Below are 23,175 nucleotides of genomic sequence, written 5' to 3'. Positions count from 1 at the left end.
ATCCCCTTTTATCTCCACCAAATCAATCCTGGATAGCTTGTATCTCAAACTGAAATGACAATTCCCCATCAGATTAATGAAGGTCAGTTAAACTAACTTAGATAGAGCACTTTTACATTCCATTGATTTCAAGAAAATAACTTTTGTATTTGACAAACTGAGAATATGGCGGGGGGGGGGGGAGTATATGACCATCTGGTCATAGCAATTTCTTTTCTAGTCCTGACCAACTACTGCCATGTGATTTAGGAGAGTGCAGTCTATTGCAGTGCTTCTAGGGCTTCTCAGAGGACCAGCTATTTTTGTTTTCTGATGTGTCAGGGACCAGCATCATGTTGGTACCCACTGACTATAACTGTTTCTTTCTTTCTTGGAAACTTTCCTGGCAGCTGATGGCTTGCAAATCGGCACTGGTTCATGGACCACCACTCTCTGAGTAGCATGGTCTACTGCACTTGAGTTCAGATAGAAAGGAAGCTGTCCTGTGCTTTATACACTTGTAATAAAATGCAACAGTATCTGTTAGAAGTGACATCCTATGATGGCATTCTTGATGCCACACTTGGATTCAGCTACATGACTCTGAAGATTTCTTAACCCCTTATGGCATGTAGAGTCAGCTCTGAACCAAAGAAAGGCAGGAAACCCAGAACGTAATTTGCTGGGGGACTCTCCTTCCTATGTTGATAGAGGAAACTACGTTGGACCAGAGTGGGATGGATACCTACCCTTTGTAACCTATCATTATCTGAGCAAAACCCTAAAAGAGTGATGGCAAGAGGATTTGGAAGTGATGGGGGGGGGAGTACAGCAGAGGAGGCAATGAAAGGATAGTGTGGGCTGAGAGGACAGTGAATGGAAGATGCTATGACAGAAAGGGTCAAGGAGAGGTTTAGTTGGGCATTGGAACCAATGACTCAGAGGTGTGGGGATCTGTGGAGGATTATGACTGAGAGGTTTTTGGGGGAAATGAAGGTTCCAGCACAATGGCCCCTGCACCCTACCCCACAGCCCCATGGCTACTTACACGTGCAGGGAGAGGGCACGGCCCCGGTACAGGCTGAAGGCGCTGCCGTAGGGGTTGCTCCCCAGAGACAGGCTGTCCTCGGACCCCAGGGCCACGCCAATCAGCTCCGCCCGTGATGCCCGTACCAGCGGCTCCACCCCCAGGTGCCGGGCTTCGGCAGGTGCTTGCCTTGGAATGCTGGGGTGCAGGTAGGGTCCCCTCACCATGGGGCCAGCCTCTGGATCCTTCTCCAACACCGTGGTTTGGCTCCCTGACCAATTGGAGTGCTCATCTGTCTGGGACAGGCCTGGCACAGAGGTCGGAGTTGTCTTCATGGAGGCATCCACCAGCGTGTCCGACTCCCCTGCCAGAAACACAAGCAAGACCTAACTGAGACAAGTGGACACTTGCCCCTTTCCCTTGTATCATCAAACTGGGGCAATGGGCTAGGACTGAGAGGCATTGATAAGACTGGCTAGAGGCCAACCCTATCATTAGGCAAAAAGAGGTGGGTGCCACAGGCAGTAAATTTGTGTTGCCATAGAAGTTATTACAGGCAACCCTCCACAGCTACAGATACTGGATCCACAGATTCAACCATCTATAGCTTGAAAATATCCTCCTTCCCCCTGCCCCCCCAAAAAAAAATTCCAAAAAGCAAACCTTGATTTTGCCATTTTATATAAGGGATACAATTTTAACATGCCATTGTATATGATGGGATTTGAGCATCCATGGATTTTGGTATCCACAGAGGTTCTTGAACTAAACCCTAGCAGATACCAAGGGCCCACTGTATTGTATATGTGCTATTAGAAATAGGGACAGCTGTTTAATAATTTTTGTACCTCCTATGGCAAAATAATTTGTCTGGCTTTGAATCCTGTCACTTGGATGTGGAACAGTTGAGACTGATGGCTTCCATGACAGGGTGGGACACCTGTAAACTGCTCTGAGAATCTTTGTGGCTGAAGAGTGGGGTATAAATACTCTAAATAAAATAAACTTTAAAAATTGTTCCATGTTTTATTCTGAACTGTAAAGAAGATATCCAAAAAGCAAAACCCTGGATAGCTCCTCACCTGACATGGGAACCACCAGTCCCCACTGAAGAGAGGAAAAATTTGCTGCTCTGCCTAGGCACCTAAACATTTTAGGCCAGCTCTGACAGCACAACACAGATCAGTACAGTCGGTCCTTCTTATACACGGATTTTTTATACACGGATTTAAGCATACACGGTTTGAAAATGTTCCAAAAAAGTATAAATTTACCTTGATGTTCCATTTTTTATTAGGGACACCATTTTGCTATGTCATTATACTTAATGGGACTTGAGCATACACGGATTTTGTTATACACGGGGGATCTTGGAACCAAACCCCAGCGTATAACAAGGATCCACTGTACATCCACCAGAGTGACCGGAAACATTCCAAGGGTGTCCACAGAATAGCTTGTAGTATTGAATAATTTTACTGATCTTGCTTAATTCTCAAGGCTCTACAATATCAGTTTCTCAGGGAATTAACCACCACTAAATATATCATGTATAAGCATAAGGTCATGCCTCTAGGTTCTAAGAATAAGCTCCCTGCCCCCACCCCCTGAGCTTGGGATTGATCAGCTGGAAAGAACAAAGGAAAGGAAAAAAAGAAAAGAAAAACCCTAGTTGGTTACTAAATTCAATAATATAGAAAATGTCTGCAAGGTCAGGTATTTGCAGCAGGAGCAGGAAGATTAATTATTTCTTGTTCCAGTTATATAATTGATTCAATTGATACAGCTTAGGTCCAGACTATCTGAAAGACTGTATCTCCCCATATGAGCTTGCCCAGGCTTTGAGAACCTCAGGAGAAGCCCTTCTTTCACTCTCACCTCCTTCCCAAGTTCAGAAGGGGATGCAAGAGGGAGCCTTCTTGGTGGGTGCCCCTAGACTCTGGAACTCCTTGTCTGGTTGGGCTAAAATAGCTTCCTCCTTGCTGCCCTTCCAACAGGAGATGAAGACTTTTTATTCCAACAGGCTTTTAGAACTGAAGGCTTTTAGGAAAGGGCTTTAAGAAGATACTGTAATGTTCTAAACTGTATTGTTTTTAACTGCTTTTTATTATTGCAAGTTTTTATTGTTTTATTACTGTTAATAGTTTAATTCTATCTTCTGTCTTTTTTTTTACTCTCTGAACGTTTTTAATTACATTGCAATCATTTTAATTTGTAAGCTGTCTTGAATTTCAATTTTGGTGAAAAGACAGGTTATCCATAAAGAGGAAGAGGAGGGGTAGGGTGATGATGATACCTCCTCTAATGTGCATAGCACATTGTTTTTTCTATCCTCCCAATGAACTTATGGGATAGATCCTTATTTCATTTACTTCTCAGCAGAACTTAGAAATGTTACTTTTTGGACTGAAAGTCCCTGAATGTCCCAGAGAACATGACTACTGACCATGATGGCTGAGGATTCTGGAATCTGTCATTCATTCCCCAAGTTCTGCTTTTCAGAGAGTACCTTTTCCAGAGCAACCTTTTGAAACTACCTACTGAATGAATGAACAGGAAGAATTCTATGATTCTATGAAACCCGGTGAGAGGAATATTCTGTCTACAGAAGCACGCTGCTGTGTAAGGCACTGAAGGAAAACTCATTTGAGATTATTTTGCCTAGTCTAAAAACTGGAACTAATTTAGTAGCACTACAGCTATTGTTGTCATTTGTTATTATCGTCATTATAATTAGTAGTTTTAGTATTAGCGGTAGTGTGAGTTGACCAAAATAAATATTTTCTTATGATGGAATAGTTGGACCTGTTCAAGCTTCAGCAAAAAAAAAAAAAAAAAAAAGGCTGAAAGTGAACGAAACTGCATACTTCAAAATACAGTAACGACAAAAGTATGCATATTGAAAGAGATCATTAAAAGAAAAGCAGATGGCTAAAAGTTGTTTGTCAATAAACTGAAGGCTTCTAGCAGGGAAAAGCATAGCTGAAATTAGTCTCAAACACTTTTGGGCAGCCATCATAAATTATTTTTAAACCTGTATGCATTTTCAAGAATTTTGCATATGATATTTATTTATTTATTTCACTTTTTGTATCATCATGTCTCCTAAGGTTCAAGGCAGGTAACAGAACCAACAAAACATAATTGAATACAATACTCAGGTTTACACTGTTTTGCCCCCATATTGCAGAATATAGCCTCCTCCCACTTGTGATCAACTGCCACTCTTGCCAATTTTAGAAAAGACACAAAGATGCCTCTCTTTAATCTTGCGCTTTAAACTGTTTTGGTACATACTGTTTAGTGTAATTATTTTAATTGTGTATTGTGTATTTAATATAGTATTGTGACATAGTGGTTTGAGTGTTGGACTACAACTCAGGGTTTGATTCCCATCTCAGCCATGAAATCTATTTGGTAATCTTGGACAAGTCACATGCTCTCAGCCTCAGGGGAAGGCAATGGCAAACCTCCTCTGAACAAGTCTGGCTGAAAAAAACCCATGATATGTTCACCTTAGGGTTGCCTATGTCGGAAATAACATGGAGTAACGCAACAATTGTTCAATTTGTTTTTAGTGATGTCTCTTAGCCACCTCAAGTGTTATTCTTTTTATTAGTGAAATGGTTGATTAAATGTGATTTTAAAAAGAACTTGTGATTTTAAAAAGAACTTGTCAGAATCACACCACCATTGCATTATCTTGCTGTTAAAAGTCAGTCCAAACAGGAATATCTTATACTGCCTCTAGAAAATGCATAAGCTTGGACTTTAGTGATTATCGAAGGAATGAGCAGGAATTCCATAACTATGGATTAGCCACCAACCATGTTTTAACCAATGTCAGGGGAAAGGGTCAGGTTTTGCACACCTGACAACAGCATCCATAGATGCACTGCTGTCCATTTCCTCAAAGGAGGATATGGGAACTATTCATTTCCTTATATGTGTATATTCAGGAGAACAGTGAAGTGCTAGATAAAACAGACTTCTCTGTGTGTGCATGTGTGTGTAAGTGGCCTTCAAGTCACCTGTCAATTTACAGTGACCCAATGAATTTTATAGGGTATCATAGGCAATGAATACTCAGAAGTGCTTTTGCCAGTTCTTTCCTCTGTACCTGGTCTACAGTACCTGGTGTTCATTGGTGGTCTCCCATCTAAGTACTAACGAGGGCTGATGCTGCTTAGCTTCCAAAATCAGGTGGGATTTGGTGCCTCTAGGGTACTTAGGCCCAATACTTCAGGTAAGTTAATTTTAGACTATAACTCCCAGATTTTTCTGGTTAGCCTAGCCAATGACCATGATAACTGGGGGAATTCCAATAATTCTAGTGACAAAAGGTAACTTTTCAGTTCTATGACCCCCAACTTCAGTGACCTTCAATAGCTTTATCCTTGTCTCTTTATCTATACTGCTCTCTCTCCTAAATTCTACTTTGTGCTCCTCCTAGAATGTGATGGAGTTTTGGAACACGGCTTTCTAAAAAACTGATATACCTACATTGATTATTACACAAGGGCCTGCCAATGTATGTGCACTTTACAGCTGGGCTGGGAGTGGAACGGGACTAAGGCCTTCCAGCTGTTGTTGGACTAAATTCCCATCATCCTTCACAATTATGGCCTTGCTGGCTGAGACTAATGGAAGTCAGAAGCCAAAAACATCTGGAGGGACAAAGGTTTCCCACACTTGTTTACATAATAAAAGAGGCAAAGATAGCTCTTTTATACTAGTACTTGCATGGCTATGACCCAGCTTGTAGTAAACATTCTGTGCTAGGATGGGCTATGTGTAGTACTCCAGATCATAGAATCATAGAATCATAGAGTTGGAAGAGACCACTAGGGCCATCCAGTCCAACCCCCTGCCATGCAGGAAATCCAATTCAAAGCATCCCTGACAGATGGCCATCCAGCCTCTGCTTGAAGACCTCCAAGGAAGGAGACTCTATCACCCTCCGAGGGAGTGCATTCCACTGTCGAACAGCCCTTACTGTCAGGAAGTTCCTCCTAATGTTCAGGTGGAATCTCTTTTCCTGTAGCTTGCATCCATTGTTCCGGGTCCTGTTCTCTGGAGCAGCAGAGAACAAGCTTGCTCCCTCTTCAATATGACATCCTTTCAAATATTTAAACAGGGCTATCATATCACCTCTTAACCTTCTTTTCTCCAGGCTAAACATCCCCAGCTCCCTAAGTCGTTCCTCATAGGGCATGGTTTCCAGACCCTTCACCATTTTTGTCGCCCTCCTTTGGACACGCTCCAGTTTCTCAATGTCCTTTCTGAATTGTGGTGCCCAGAACTGGACACAATATTCTAGGTGGGGCCTGACCAGAGCAGAATACAGTGGTACTATTACTTCTCTTGATCTAGACACTATACTTCTATTGATGCAGCCCAAAATAGCATTGGCCTTTTTAGCTGCCGCATCACACTGTTCACTCATGTTCAACTTGTGGTCTACTTGGACTCCTAGATCCCTTTCACACCTAGTTTCATTCAGCCAGGTGTCACCCATCCTATATCTGTGCATTTTATTTTTCCGCCCTAAGTGCAATACCTTACACTTCTCTGTGTTGAATTTCATTTTGTTAGCTTTGGCCCAGCTTTCTAGTCTATTCAGGTCATTTTGAATCTTGATCCTGTCCTCTGGGGTATTAGCTATTCCTCCTAATTTGGTGTCATCTGCAAATTTGATAAGTATGCTCCCAATTCTGTCATCCAGGTCATTGATAAAGATGTTGAATAGCACTGGGCCCAGGACAGAGCCCTGTGGGACCCCACTGGTCACTTCTCTCCAGGATGAAAAGGAGCCATTGCTGAGCACCCTTTGGGTTCGGCCGGTCAACCAATTACAGATCCATTTAACAGTTCCTTTGTCTAGCCCACATTTTACAAGCTTGTTTGCAAGAATGTCATGGGAAACCTTGTCAAAGGCCTTACTGAAATCAAGATATACTATATCCACAGCATTCCCTTCATCTACCAAGCTGGTAATTTTATCAAAGAAAGAGATTAGGTTTGTCTGGCATGACTTGTTTCTCTGAAACCCATGTTGACTTTTTGTGATTATGGCATTGCCTTCTAGATGTTCACAGACTCTCTGTTTAATGATCTGCTCCAGAATCTTTCCTGGTATTGATGTCAGACTAACTGGACGATAATTGTTGGGATCCTCTTTTTCCCCCTTTTTGAAGATGGGGACAACGTTTGCCCTTCACCAGTCAGCTGGGATCTCTCCTGTTCTCCAGGAGTTTTCAAAGATTATTGCCAATGGCTCCGATATTACATTTGCCAGTTCTTTTAATACCCTTGGATGGAGTTCATCTGGTCCCGGAGACTTAAATTCATTTAGATTAATAAGGTGTTCCTCTACTATCTCTTTACTTATTCTGTGCTGAAATTCCCCTATTCTGTCCTCTGCTCCATTATCCTCAGGTTGAGCACCCTTTGCCTTTTCTGAGAAGACTGAGGCAAAGATGTTGGACAGCAGCTCCATTCAGCCTTAGCTAGCATAGCCGATGGTGAGGGGTGAGAGGGAGTTGACAATATTTGGAACACCATATGATTTCCACTCCTTCTCTAGAGCAAGGATGGATGGGAAATATCTTTAACATTGAAGAATACATTTATTTTCAGAAAAGTTTGGGAAGGGTGTGATTCATGCTCTGTTCACATGGCAGCCCCTGTTAAAAATGAATTGCTAGGTTGTGTGATTGTCCAAGCACTCTCTCTTCCCACTCTTTACCTTGTCATTTTGTCCTTAGGACAGTGCTTAAGAGCTATCTGAAGTGGCCATATATATTCTCCCCATGTTAAGCCCCTGCAGTAGTTAAAAGACCATGGTTTTTCAGTTTTATTTCTTTAGTATCTAATGCCCTTTATGCTTTGCTGAGTCCTTCCTTGATCTAAACTTACCCTCTTTATTAAATTAATGTTCTGCCTCGGTTAATATTTGCCCTGCTTCCTGAAGAAGGTGCTTTCATGCTAGCTGTGTCTCCAGGGAGCAGTAATTCTTATGTTCCAGTGGTAGCTGCCAACAACAGGAAGAGCAAACTCTCAAGCAGAGGATCCAGCAGAACTGAAGCCCAAAAGAGAAGTGTAGTCCCTGCTCAAAAGATTCAGCAATCCTTTTTCATGGTGAGAAAGAATGTGACCTATCTGTGTAGGCATTTATGGCTGCAATCTGCATTAAAAGTTTAGTCTCTTGTAGGAATCCAAGTGAGAGGTGTTAAGGCAATGATCCAAGAAGCAGCAGCCAATTTGGTCTCTCACAGCAGGAAACAAGAATTGTATTATGTGTGACACAACCACCACTGCCACACAAAATCAAGGGCAAGCTAACAGGGGAACCTACAGAATTCAATTATGAGGCTATGATGGGGCTGTGGAATGGGGGGAAGGGACAAAAAAAGAACCAGGACATTACCAGAAACCTTCACTTTCAAATAGAGATTCAGGTCAATTCCATTCACAACCCAATTTCTCCATCCCGTGTTTGACTTCAGCTCACCTGTAGGGGAGCTATAAGTTGTCTCATCCTGGAGCTGGCTGCGTTGGGTCACCTGTGTGCTGCTGGCATCATCTTCTCCCGTCTCCGAGTCTAAAACAAAAGAAAGGACAAGGTGGGAAGGGTAGGTCAACCTACATTGAATGCCCAATCCCATTTCTTATATGTAACTCAGACAGGATTGGTGAGATCTAGAAAATTCAGTTCTCAGTATTTGAGAGAGAGAGAGAGAGAGAGAGAGAGAGAGAGAGAGAGAGTGGTAGAGAAGTTTCTTATGGAACAGATAAGCTCAAGAGCAACACAATCACAGATTTGAGAGGTACAGACACCAGGAAGCAAATCACAAGAGCTCTTCTATTTAATCACATTTTCTGATTAACATGATTACTGAGTCATTTTAAAGAAATCAGCTTACTAAACATTTCTGCTAGAAATATCAGGATATTTAGCTAGCCCAAATAGCTGGAAGTCTAAATAGGCAAAGACAGAACTAATCATGTCTAGAAACATCTTCCTGTTTAGATGGGGAAAAGACAATGAAGGTAGCAATTTCCCAGATCATATATATGTGTTATAATATATATGAAAGGCCCTGCTTTTTTACCATGTGTAAACATCAAGTAAAATTGCTACAAGAATCTGTATCAGTTGTACTAATCCCTAATCACATAGGCAAAATATACAAAATGAAATCATATGCTGTAAATGCCGGTAGTAGAAAAAAGATCTTCACTAACCAAAAATATAGTCCTTTGGGGTTGAAATTGCTCCTTACAGATAGCTTTAATGTTACATTACTCTGTAATTCATTATCCTTTTCTGATGTTGCTCAGGTTTTTTTGATGAGTCAATGTGACAAACTCATTTGACTCTGGCACTTAGTAATCACAGCTAAAATGTTGGCAGCAAAAGTACTGCATGAGTATTCCCCTCCCTCACTAAAAGAATTGCTGGCTAAATTGTGGGAAGCTGGTAGAAATGTCAAAGCATATGAAATATGCCTTAAGGCTCAGAGCAGTCTGCATTCAGAATCTTTTAGGACAAAATAGTCTCTTTTTACTGTTTTTATTAAGAGAACATAACATATAAAGAAAACCTTGTATAAATAGTTGTTAGTTATTGCAAATATTTTTCTGTATTCTTTATTACCACCATTCTTTCTATTTTTAATTAGTGCCTAATAAACTATTGAGCTGAAGAAGGAGATAAGCTGTGTCTTGAAAACAAAGCCCTATGCAGAATAGTGGCAGGTGCATTTCTCTTGCATAATTACTGCTGTACCACCCTCAGGGCTCAGTTTAAGAGACACATCAAGGGTGCTTCCAAATCAGGCTTTTATTGTGAAACTGTCCGGCCTCATTTATAAATGTCTATAGTAGAGTCCAGACAACACATTCTTCCATTTATAAACAACTCCCTACCCAAGCATACCCACCGATTCTTCTGTCTTTATTCATACGGCATAAAGTACATTAAAGAGAGAAAGAGGAAACAGCTGGATTTTTCTTCTGGTGGATGGGAGACCACCAATGAATATCAGGTGTTGTAGGTTATTTTTCAGAGGAAGGTATTGGAGAGAAAGAGAAAGGCACCTCGTTGGCCCACAAGTTTCCAACGATACAAAGTGATTACCTCAAATCTTACAAATGTAGGGTAAGGGAAGGGGTTAAGTATACCTGCCACCATTACCTTTCTTCTGCTTCTAATTGTAGCTGACAATTATATGCAACACACCACTTGCAATTTGATCCTTGGTTCAACATCTGTCTCAGAGAATGAGTGGGATTCTAAGAGTTATTACAAACTATCCTTATTCCAAGTTTATTGCAACAAATATATTGTGCATTTTGGTTGGCCAATAAAGGTATCACTGCTTGAATCACAGAATCATAGAGTTGGAAGAGACTGCAAGGGGCATCCAGTCCAATTAGTGAATGGAGTAACTGTGATTTACAGATATCAGTGAAAACTGTTACTGTGATTTTAAAATATCTGTGATTCAAAACTGTGATTTTCTGTGATTTCCGTGATTTTCTGTGATCTGTACACTAGAGTGATACTGCTGCTACTGATCCAGAATCACAGAATTGTTTGTAGTAGTTACTATGATGTTTATCACACTATACCCTTAAAGTGCCACAATTCCACTTTGACTGCTCTAGCTGCCTCCTGTTGCATTCTGGGATTGGCAGATCTGCCTGAGAATTCTAAATACCCCTCCTTAAAACTGCCAATCCCAGAATGCAACAGGAGGCAGCTAGAGCAGTCAAACTGGAATTGTGGCACTTTAAGGGTATAGTGTGATAAACATCTCTGTCTTGTGACTGGAAGGTGGAAGCACCTTACCTACAAAGGACTGAATCAGTGATTTTCTGTTATTTCAGTGCTTCCTGAGTGATCTGTGAAAAAGTAGCAGCCAGTTCTGTGAAAATCACAGTTTGGAGCTCAGTAACAGAATGAATCACAGTCACAGAAAAAGTAGCAGTTCACAGTTTGGAGGCTCAGTAGCAGAATGAATCACAGTCACTGAAAAAGTAGCAGTTCTGTGAAAATCACAGTTTGGAGCTCAAGAGCAGAATGTGTGGCTGCATCCACACTGCAGAAATAATCCAGTTTCAATCACTTTCAGTGCCATGGGATTTGTAGTTTGTTGTGGCACCAGAGCTTGTTGACAGGGAAGACTAAATGTCTCACTCACAAAACTAAAGTTTCCAGAATTCCATAGATAGCACTGAGCCATGGCATTTAAAGTGGTGACAAACTGGATTATTTCTGCAGTGTGGATGCAGCCACAGTCACTGAAAAAGTAGCAGTTCTGTGAAAATCACAGTTTGGAGCTCAGTAACAGAATGAAATCACAGTCACAGAAAAAGTAGCAGTTCACAGTTTGGAGCTCAGTAGCAGAATGAAATCACAGTCACAGAAAAAGTAGCAGTTCACAGTTTGGAGCTCAGTAGCAGAATGAAATCACAGTCACAGAAAAAGTAGCAGTTCACAGTTTGGAGGCTCAGTAGCAGAATGAATCACAGTCACAGAAAAAGTAGCAGTTCACAGTTTGGAGCTCAGTAGCAGAATGAAATCACAGTCACAGAAAAAGTAGCAGTTCACAGTTTGGAGCTCAGTAGCAGAATGAAATCACAGTCACAGAAAAAGTAGCAGTTCACAGTTTGGAGGCTCAGTAGCAGAATGAATCACAGTCACAGAAAAAGTAGCAGTTCACAGTTTGGAGCTCAGTAGCAGAATGAAATCACAGTCACAGAAAAAGTAGCAGTTCACAGTTTGGAGGCTCAGTAGCAGAATGAATCACAGTCACAGAAAAAGTAGCAGTTCTGTGAATATCACAGTTTGGAGCTCAGTAACAGAATGAATCACAGTCACTGAAAATCACAGTTTAGTCTTCAAGCCAGTCACAGTTCCAAACTGTGACTAGTGAATATCTGTGAAAAAGTAACAGTTCTGTGATTCTATTCCATTCTCTAAGTCCAATCCCCTAACATGCAGAAAATCTCATTCAAAGCATCCCCGACAGATGGCTATCCAGCCTCTGTTTAAAAACCTCTAAAGAGTGAGATTCCACTACACTCCGAGGGAGTGTGTTCCACTGTCGAACAGCTCTTACTGTCAGGAAGTTCCTACTGTTGTTGAGGTGGAATCTCTTTTTCTGTAGCTTGCATCCATTGCTCTGGGTCCTAGGCGGGTTATAGACCGCCCATTTGGGGTGGGCTGCACCCGCCCCTTTCCCCGGTGTATCGGGGCCTCAGCTGCCAGAACGGCAGCCGCTGAGGCCCCGATCCGCCGCTTTTCAGGCTGCGGGGAAGCAGCAAAACGCCGCTTCCCCGCAGCCTGAAAAGGGGTGTCCCTGGGGCTTCAAGCCCCAAGGACACCCCGCGGCGGCGGGGAGAAGGATAAAGGGGCCGCTTGGCCCCTTTCTCCATTGCTTCACTGGGCGCAGCCGTCTGAAGGCTGCGCCCAGCGAAGCAAAGCGCCGCCGCAAACCAGGAAGGAGCTCCGAAACGGAGCCCCTTCCTGGTCCGCGGAAAGGGCGCCCTAGGCGCCCTGGGGCGGACCGACAACGTCACATCCGCGCCGCCCAGTGTAGAGGCGACGCGGTCGTGACGTCGTCATGGCGGCCCCCTTGTGGAAGGGGAGCCACCATTTTGTACGGACTAAGTCCATACTAGGGTTAGGGGGCTGCGGAAGCACCGCACCTTCCTAACCCTAGTACGGACTGAGTCCGTACTTTAATGGCGGTTTGTAACCCGCCTTAGTCTCTGAAGCAGCAGAAAACAAGCTTGCTCCCTCCTCAACATGACATCCCTTCAAATATTTAAACAGGGCTATCATATCACCTCTTAACCTTCTCTTCTCCAGGCTAAACATCCCCAGCTTGTTCCTCATAGGTCATGGTTTTCAGACCCTTCACCATTTTAATCGCCCTCCTTTGGACACATGGCTCCAGTTTCTCAACATCTTTTTTAAATTGCGGTGCCCAGAACTGGACACAATATTCCAGGTGGAGCCTGACCAAAGCAGAATAGAGTGGGACTATTACTTCCCTTATCTAGACACTATACTTCTATTGATGCAGCCTAAAATTGCATTGGCCTTGTTAGCTGCCGCAACGCATTGTTGACTCATGTTCAATTTGTGGTCTACTTGGACTCCTAGATCCCTTTCACATGTAGTTTCATTCAGCCAGGTGTCACCCATCCTATATCTGTGCATTTCATTTTTCCACCCTAAGTGCAGAACCTTACATTTCTCTGTGTTGAAATTCATTTTGTTAGCTTTGGCCCAGCTTTCTAATCTATTAAGGTAATTCTGAAGTTTGATCCTGTCCTCAGGAGTATTAGCTACTCCTCCTAATTTGGTGTCATCTGCAAATTTGATGAGTATGCCCCCAATTCTGTCATCCAAGTCATTGATAAAGATGTTGAATAGCACTGGGCCCAGGACAGACCGCTGTGGGACCCCACTGGTCACTTCTCTCTTGGTGGTTTTTTGTTTGTCTTTATTCCAAGTTCAAGTTGGGCAAAGAAGAGTCCTTACACATTCCCAGAGAAGGGCAGAATAAAAATATAAATTAATAAGTCTTTGGAGTCAAAGACTGAGGGGACATATGAGGATGGGTAAACTACAGAGCCCTGGAATCCATCCTTTTCTTACTCAGTGCATCCTATGTGTGGACAACAAAATGCATTTTGTTTGTTTTTTTGGAAGCTGCATATTTCCTTTACTGCAAAAATAAGAGACAAAGCAAGGAAAGTGTTGAGTAACACTGGGGGTGGCTGAGGAAAGGTCAGTGGCAGACAGGGCCATGCAACTGCAAATCAGAAAGTGAGCCTTTGGGGTACCTGTAAGCTGCCCTGTGGTGAAGGGGACCAAAAAGCTAGTTGGGGATGATTTCTAGCAGAATAATATATCTATTCAAAAGGTTCTATGCAATCCTTCTACTTTTTTCACATCAGCTAGCAACAATTAAAACCACTGATATACTACTATAATGGAATAAAATTACTGAACAATGCTAACATAAAAAAAAGACTGAGTATAAGTGTAATTGCTGCTCCCCGAACTGTTCCTCCTTTGGCCTATTTTTGTTCAATGAAAGAGAACATGGGAGATAAATAGGTACACTGAGCTATGTGGTTTGGTCCTCAATATCTGTCTCTATGGGCAACAGAGTAACAGCCTTAATATTGAGATTTGCAAAGATACCGTCAATTATTAACTGATGCTGGAAATGGGTAGTACTGCAGCCATGGGTATGTCATACAAAGCTTGTTGTACAATTTTTTTAAAAAAATGTTTAAATTGAAATAATATTTAAATATATAAATACAAAGTGATACACAGAAGATATCCTCTCCTATGCAAACCCACAAAGATACATGCCAAAAACTGTTAGGAGACTATGAGGTCACATATTTAGACCACAGAGCAGCAAGAGTATGTGGAAAGAGAAAAGAAAGAAAGAACCAGTGAGAATGGTGGTAGGCTAAAGAGGAGAGAGTAAAGGAATGGAAGCATGATATAGCATGATTCCTACCGTAACTTTGCTTTCTGCAGGAGCGGAAAACTTCGCTTCCATAGGGGCAGCAAGAAAGAGAGAGACACGTCAACAAAGTGTTACCATCCAAACCAGCCCAGATTCATGAATACCATAATACACAATGAAGTATCTAGCTGGCCTGTAAAACCCAGAGAAATTTAGGAGGGTGCATGTGCAGGGAGAACGGCCACATTTATACACATATAAAGACAGAAGATCATCATCTTCTGAATGAAGGACAGGGGTTGATGGTGGAAGAACCCAGCAACCCCTGGAAACTCATAAAAACTGAGAGAACAAGAGATAATAAACATGAGCTCACTGAATGAAAAATGAATCAGTGAAGGTAGTGGCCCAGAAGCTTGGGCTGGAGGAGGGGGTTGTGACAGGCATTTCTCCCAATAACCACTAGCACTGGTGGCTCAGTGGTTAAATGCCTGTACTGCAGCCACTCAGTCACAAAACATAAAGTTGCGAGTTCAATACCAGCCAGGGGCTCAGGCTCAACTCAGGCTTGCATCCTTCTGAGGTCGCTAAAATGAGTACAGTGGTGCCTCGGGTTACGAAATTAATTCGTTCCGCTGTCAATTTCGTAACCCGAAAGGCTTTCGCAAGCCGAATCCCCATAGGCGCTAATGGGGAAAAGCCGCGATTTGGTGTGAAATCGCGCAGAAAAGCACCAAAAGATTTTTCGTAACCCGAAAAAACTTTCTTAACCCGGAACAATAATTTCCTATGGGTTTTTTCGTATCCTGAAAATTTCGTAACCTGGGTAATTCGTATCCCGAGGTACCACTGTATCCAGTTTGATGGGGGCAATTAGCTTACAATTGTAAACTGCTTAGAGACTGGTTAGGTGGTATGAAGAGGTATATAAATGAAGCTGCTGTTGCTATTATTTTTATTTTTAAGAACCTAGTTCAGGATTACCGTTATGAACAGTGTACTCTCCTTCCCCCCCCCCCCACTCCTCCCACTACAAACAGCCGCATCTACATATGTGTCCTTGCCTAAGAAACTAACCTCAAGAAGTGCCATTTGGACACAGTAAACCTAATATCCCTGAAGTAGTGGCTTTTGTCTCCTTGTAGATCTGTTAGTGCAATCCTTACATGTGTCTATTCAGAAGTAAGCCCTACTGAGTTCATTAGGACTGACATCCACAAAAATGAATATAGGATTGCACTCTATAAAACTTAACTTGCTGAATCAGACCAAAGTCAGTTTACTGCATTATTCTGCTTCTGACAGTAGCTAACATTCTACTGTCAAGAAGCTCACAAACAGGGAATGAAAATGAGGGATTACTCCTGCATTTCGTTCCCAAAATTAGACAGTCCAAGATATACCATCTCTGAATAAGCAGGATCCATTATGATATTAGGAGAGGGAGGCCTGAATTCTGTTGGTCCTGGCTAGAGTAGACCCACGGGTGAATCTACTTAGTTGTGACATTACAAAAGAATTCAGGCCACAGAGTACGAATTCCAACTCTACATCTAAAATAGTAAATCCCACCCCCTCTTTCTCTTGCTCTGCATACAATTTTACAATTTACTATTCTGTGTTCAAATTATCAATTTTCTTTCTTTGAATATGCATGGAGTTTAGTGTCACCCTACACAAGAAGCAAAGGTAGCTATATCAACCTGTAAGAAAACAAACCCTACAGAAATCTACAGTAGGACAGTAGGCCCAGGTGTTCTAAAATAGCATGTAAGCTTTTGAGTCCTTCCAATCTAATAAAGCTTTACAAATTAAAAAAATTTTTTTTGATTGGTCTTAATAGAACTGTCACCCTAGTACATCTGCTGGAATTTCGCACAAAATAATGCAAACTTCTCATTTAAGTCATTGCTTTTGACTCTTCCTCTTCCCAGAGAGAGAAGATTCCTCACACACACCAAGACCGTACTATCTGGTAGATTCCAAGCCAGTGTGGAGTGGCAAATCCTTTCTGGCCTTTAGTCCAAACTTTAAAAGAATTGTCCAGGATATTGAACCTATCCCCAAAATAGTTTCAGCACTTTAGATAGATCCAGACTAAGTTTAGGCTGAAACCTGGAACATCCCACTGACACAGTGCCTTCAGCCACCCCTGCCCAAAGCACATTAGCACCTGGTTTCACTTTCTCCCTTTGCTGGGTTTATCTTCTTGTTCCCAAAAGTGCAGAGCTTCTATCGTTTGAAGAACACCAGAGCTGCCAGCTTTGAAGAGGTATAATTTTCCCCATTGCAGAAACATGGAAACATAGTGAGATAAACTGTAGCTGTTTGGCACAACTTTAAATGCCATGGTTCGATGCTAAGGATTTTTGGAATTTATAGTTTCATTAGATATTTAGCCTTCACTGTCAAAGATCTCTGCTGCCACAACAAACTACAAATCCCAGGTTTCCACTGGATGCATTGGCTGGAACCATGGCAGTTAAAGCAGCGGCCAATGAAGGGAACAAGAGCTCTCAAAGAAGATAAAATTACAATAGGGTTGCCATGGGAAAAAGATGATCGGTTAACAGTGGTGTGGAAGAGAGAATTTCACAGGTGCCTAAATTCTAGCTGCTGGCATTTCCTTGCCTATAATGTATGCTTTAGTTCCAGTATACCTTTTTTTAGCATCCTAAAAGAACTGGGGTATATCCACACTACACAGCTATAGTTGTTTGGTATCATTCTAATTACCATGGCTATTCATCGTACAGACTCCTAAGATTTGTAGTTTGGTAAATTCTCTAGTACATTCCCCTGAACCACAAAACTAGACCTCATTGGCTGAGAATGCTAAGTAACTCACAAAACTCCAGATCCCAGGATTCCATAGGATGGAGCTTTCCTGTTAAAGTGATATCAAAGTGCTATTATTGTGTTGTATGGATACAATCTTAGGCCTGTTACAGACTGCCAAAATAAAGCTGCTTCATGTCTCTTTGGAGCTATGCTGTTTAAATGATGCATGCATCCTAAGAATCCGGAAGCCGCACCAAAGCTGCACTCCAGTGCTTAGGAATGGAGTACGGCTTTGGCGCGACCTCCGGACTCTTAGGTCTCATGCATCATTTAAATAGCATACCTCCAAAGAGACCCGAAGCAGCTTTATTTTGGCAGTCTGTAACAGGCCTAAGTCTCCTGGTGGATCTATTGCTATGTATGGGGAGCTGATTCACAACAATAGATTCAAGCCTGGTAGGTGGGACCTCTTCTCTCTCACTGGAAGGCATATCTCTTTCACCAAGTGGCAAGAGTAGGAACTAATCTGCTTCTAGCTATGTGTGCACCAAAAGTGGTTTGTTAGCAGAGGATTTGTTGACTGAGGCTTTCCTGCCTTCAACTATGGAAGATCTGACTACCCAGCTAGTGTTCCCCACCATGACTATAATTGAAGCAGGAAGGGGCAGAGGTAATACAACGCACCATGCGTGAAGCGCCCAAAACGCCGTGAATGGCCACCTTTCTGGAAAGAAAAAAGAAAGAAAACAGCATTATACCTCAGGTGCAGGAGACTAAGATGGAGAGACAGGTTGAAAAACAGGAGGCTGGGCAATGCTCACAGGGTAAAGTCACCACAGTTACTCACAGAGACTCCAGATCCACATCAGAAGGGAAATTCCAGGGGAAAGCCCACATGCACAAGCAAGTGCTTCTGCTTCCAAACTGTTACATGAAGGACCATATCCATCTAGATCTAGATGCCAGAACTCAGAAGTGTTACCTTTTTTGGATTACATCTTCCAGAGACTTCCAGCCACCATGCTGGCTGGAAGGGGGAGGGATGCTGGAAACCGTAGTCCAAAAAAGTAACTTCTCTGAGCTCTGGTGCTTTCCTCCCATCAGGTCTTCCAGGGCTTCTAAGTAGAACAAGGACCTTGGGCGGGGGACAAAAACCAGGGGTAGAGAAGTAGACACCTGAGTTCTTGTCATTTTGCGAGTGATTTAGAAGGCAGGAACAGGTGGCTTTCTGTTTTTCCCAAGTAGAATCTCTGATGAAGATGAGTAGACATCCCACTGCTTGAACCCTCATTACACTGTATACTAGCAAGTCCTGAAATGATGAGAGTCTGCCACAGTTGAAGGATCCGCACAGAAGGACAGGAACATCTTGCATGTTTCACCACAATCACCCCAAATTCACAATTTTCCTATAGAATTGTTGTGTAAACCCGTGTATATGTATGCATGTGCACACAAGCACAATAACAACCTCAGGCTTCCATGTTGCCCTGGAAATAGGTTTCACTGATCCCAATTATGTTCCTCTCTGTGGCTCTAAACAGGAACCAAGACTTCCACAGGCTTTCTGTGGGAAAGGCTCATTTGCACAGGGATTCAACTCTAGCCAACCTGCTAAGTGATTGGTTGCCCAGGGGACAAATTAGTCATGGTCTCCAGCAAAGAAAGACAGTCATCTCAATTCAGCACCAGAAAAAAAAAGCTGTACATCTGTGCTTGTAAGCACATATGCATGTGCACACATAGAGAGAGCAGCTCAGGTACAAAGCCAACCATATCTCATCCCCAGCAGCCCTGCTGTCCCCATCTCCCACCAGCAAATCTGCTCCACCAGCTAGACTTTCATAATACTCATAGTGAAGTGGCACACCTTGTGGAGCAATAAATAGAGGTGACAGCATCAATCTGTGATGGCTGAGAGAGCTAGTCAAACAGGCTGCTGGCATAACAGAGATGGACGTATACACACACAGAGACCCAGACAAACACATGCAAGCACACACACACACACACACACACAGAATCTATTGCCTTGTTTTCTTCTTTTGCATTTGCACTGTACATCAATCTGGGAGGGAGTTATCAGATCCAAGGAATTTGACCCCAAAGAAGTAAGTGCTCCCAGCTGCATTTGATCTACTCCAGGTAGATTTGTATTCTGACGGAGGCAGCTTGCCCCCAATAAGGCTGCTGTTGGCTGGAAGCCTGCATGCCAGGCCAGGAAGATATATGAACAGATTAGCTGCGCTGTTGATGGATAATTCCCCCATTAAGAAATGAAAATGCAATCAAGGGCCATTAACTGGTACCTGGCTGGCATCTGCTTGAGTCAGGCATATGGCATTGGGCAAGCCCTAGTTCCAGGATCACATACTAAAAGTTGGCTTGCTACTCAGATACTGGCATGCCAGCCAAAGGGGCACTGAGGCAAGCAAAATGTACCCTCATTCCATAGGGAATAGTATGAGCAACCCAGTAAATGTGCCCCAATACCTACCAGACATCCTGCTCACTACGCATAGCACTAGGATAACCAACAAAGATGAAATAAGATCTGGTACGTGAGATAAGAATTAGGCAAGCAAGGTGTTTTGGACAGCAGTACTGGAGACTGCTTTAAGGTAAATCGGCATGAAAGGAATGGAGCATCCTTGGCCATGGCTGGGTGTGTGTCTGTGATCTGCCTGAGATTCTGGACCCAAACATCTCCCTGGGCCCCTGGCCATCCCTATCAGCCAGGGTTTGCCCTTCTCTGTTATGTTCCACTCATGTTCAGCCTTCCTTGCATTCAGAAACAGGTTGGAGAGAAACAAATAGTAACAGCCACCTAGTTGCAGTGCCTGTTAGTCCTTTCTCTGCCTGCCAGTTTGGGGTGCCACATCTCCCTGCTCTTCCGAGGAGAGCTCCTAAGGGGGTCACAGGAGGGAAGATCTGTCTGCTCTATCTAGAGGCCTGTATCACCCAAGAAGGCAACAAAAGCGCCCGGGTGTTTCAGATCCCAGGTCCACCTTGCCCAGCCTACTCTTTCCAACCGGGGACAGCCAGGTGCTGCTGGGGGCAACTGATAAGCAAGGAAGGAAGCGAGAGCCCTTCCTGGTGTTCATCCCACGGTGGCCAGACCTCCTCCTTTTCCAGGACAGGTCCTACATTCCAGTCTTCTCTTCTAAAACAGCAGGACTTAAGAAGCATGCATTTGCAATGATAGGAGGGTTTTGAGCTTGTCTTGGGTCATGTCCTCCTTCTTTCTTCTTCTTCTTTTTCCCTGGAATGCCTTGCCCTTTTCAGTGGGGAGGACATGGGGGGGGCACCCTGGGCTTATCCACCACAACCTGGGGATGTGGGGGCGCTTTGGACTGTGAGTTCCTGCAGGGCAGCATGGGCTTGGCCTGGATGGCCCTCGATGATGCTCTGAGCATCCCTGCTTGCTTGCTTCCATCCTAGCTGCTCCCCTGAGAAGAAGGGAGGTGGGTCTGGAGAGGGACAGGAGAAAGGAGGCAGATGCAGAGGGAAGGAGATGCTAGAGGGGAGGAAGGAAGGAAGGAAGGAAGGAAGGAAGGAAGGAAGGAAGGAAGGAAGGAAGGGCAGGTGCTAAGGGCCCCGTGCCCTTCTGGAGGGAGGCCCCGAGTGCCCTGGCTGCCAGGAGGATCCGGGCTGCTGGTGGGGCCAGGGGCTGACTGAGTGACGCAGAGGGGCTCCCCTGGGCATCCTGGCCCTCTCTCGGCCCCATCCAAGCCTAGCCATCCCTCTGCGGCCAGAGGGGCCAGTCCGAGGCTGGAGCGTTTTCAGGCTCGGGGCGGGAGAGCCCTCTTGGCCGGCGCCTCCTCCCGGCCTCCCCCCCCCCCCCCCATCAGGGGCCCCAGAAGCAAGCCAAGGTGGGCACCCTCGCCTTCTCCTCCCTCTCTTCTGCCCTGGCACCGCTTCCAGATGTGTGCCTTCTTCCCCCTCCTCTCCTGCCCCCTCTGCTGCCCCGTTACCTGGAGTCGCTTCTTCACCCAGATCTTCTTCATGTCCCCCTCCCCAGCAGCCCTCTCCCCGCAGACCGCCTGGCCTCCTGCCTCCGCCCAAGAAGGTCAGCGCGATGCGGCGGCGGCGAAGGAGGAGGAGGAGGCAGGGGGGCGAGGCGGGGCTGCTGCTGGGCCCCGAGCAGAGAGGAAAGGAGCAGGAGCAGGAGGAGGAAGAAGAGGAGGAGGAGGAGGAGGAGGAAGGGGCATCCTCCCAGGGAGGGAGGGAGGGAGGGAGGCTGCCTCTGCTGCCCGAGAGAATGACAGCGCAGGCGGCGGGGGGAGAGGGAGGGCTTTGAAGGAGGAGGCCGGGAGGGGCCACAGGAAGGCTCCCTCTCCCCCCCCCCCCTCAGCCAAGCCTGGCAGGGCAGGGCAGGGCAACCCCCTTGTTACCAATCAAGGCATTTGAAAAGGACTTTTCCTTCCTTCCTTCCTTCCTTCCTTCCTTCATTCCTTCCTTCCTTTCTTCCTTCCTTCCCCTTTTTTCTTCCCTTCCTTCTCTCCCTCCCCTTCCCCCCTTTTCTTCCTTCCTTCCTTTCCTTCCTTCCTCTTTTCTTTCTCCTTCCTTCCTCCCTTCCTTCTTTCCTTTCTTTTTCCTCCCTCCCTCCTTTCTTCCTTTCCTTCCCAACTTGGAAGACTTGAGGGGACATGTGACCACCCTCAAGGCAAGAGGGTAGGTAAAATAATAATAATTATTATTATTATTTATTATTCGTGGGCCATAAATCAGGATCGGGGCAGGTTACAATCAAAATAAAACATAGTAAAATAATAAGACAATCCCTAATCCACAATTTAAAATAGAACAGCATGAAAATCAGTTATTAAAATCGCAAAAAAAAATGACAGTAAAATTTACTCCCCATTGCAATGAGGAGAGTCAAGGAGGCATAGCTGTGGGACAGTGGTGAGGGCCCATGTATTAGTCTGGGAATGCCCACCGGAAGAGATCTGTCTTGATGGCTTTTTTAAAGGCCTCAAGAGATGTTATGTGATGGATCTCCTCCGATAGGTCATTCCACAGTTTAGGAGCGGCCGATGAGAAGGTCCTCTGGGTAACTACAGCAAGTCTGGTCTTCTTAGTCTGTAGTAAATTTGTCCCAGAAGACCTGAGTGTGCAGAGTGGATTGTATGGAAGGAGACATTCCTTTAAGTAAGCTGGACCTAAGCCATGTAGGGCTTTAAAGGTGATTACCAACACCTTGTACTGTGACCAGAAACTAATTGGCAGCCAGTGTAAAGATTTCAGAACTGGAATTATGGTCACCTCTTGATTTTCCGGCAACCAACCTGGCTGCTATGTTTTGGATTAACTGAAATTTCCAAGTTTGGTACATAGAGCACATTGCAGAAGTCCAATCAAGAGGTTACCAGAGCATGTACTACTGTTTCTAGGTCACCCAGCACCAGGTAGGGTCATAGTTGGCATATCTGCCGAAGCTGATAATAAGCACTCCTGGCTGTCACATCTATGTGAGCTGTCAACTGAATGGACGAGTCCAGGAGCACTCTCAAACTACGAACACAGCCCTTTCAGGGAAGTGTGACCCCGTCTAGGAATGGTGACCATATCTCCATACCCAGGTTCATGTTTCCTATAGCAAGTACCTCCATCTTATCTGGATTCAACTTTAATTGGTTTTCCCTCATCCAGACCATTACCGCCTTAGAGGTAAGGTACTGCCAAGGAGGCTGGGCAATGCTCACAGGGTAAAGTTACCACAGCCACTCACACAGAGTCCAGATCTTCATCAGGAGGGAAATACCAGGGGAAAGCCCTACACACAAACAGATCCTTCTCCTGCTCCCAAACTGCCACTACATTAAGGACTACACCCATCTAGTTCTAGATCCCAGAACCTGGAAATATTACCTTTTT

The 23,175-nt window shown here is 44.2% G+C and overlaps 1 protein-coding gene across 6 annotated transcripts in view; it reads right to left on the bottom strand.

Annotated features, from left to right (window-relative positions):
* SPEG (striated muscle enriched protein kinase) overlaps positions 1–23,175 on the bottom strand; it is a 177,556-nt gene that overhangs the window by 96,469 nt on the left and 57,912 nt on the right. For 4 of the 6 annotated variants that reach the window (XM_089520471.1, XM_089520477.1, XM_089520475.1 and 1 more), the window contains exons 2-3: positions 8,520–8,609; positions 1,028–1,370 (exon numbers count right to left, since the gene is read on the bottom strand). In XM_089520471.1, coding sequence (XP_089376597.1) covers positions 1,028–1,370; positions 8,520–8,609 — 433 coding nt within the window. Of the gene's footprint in view, positions 1–1,027; positions 1,371–8,519; positions 8,610–14,565; positions 14,596–17,979; positions 18,020–21,269; positions 21,348–23,175 lie in introns of those variants that run through there. The other 2 variants (XM_089520476.1, XM_089520474.1) reach the window with 2 other exon arrangements.

The sequence above is a fragment of the Sceloporus occidentalis genome, unplaced genomic scaffold, assembly GCF_023333645.1.
Source record: "Sceloporus occidentalis isolate IW3139 unplaced genomic scaffold, rSceOcc1.0.p SCAF_4, whole genome shotgun sequence".
Classification (NCBI taxonomy): domain Eukaryota; kingdom Metazoa; phylum Chordata; class Lepidosauria; order Squamata; family Phrynosomatidae; genus Sceloporus; species Sceloporus occidentalis.
Note: the sequence above shows the minus strand (reverse complement) of the source record. Positions and strands in the feature narration are given on the sequence as shown.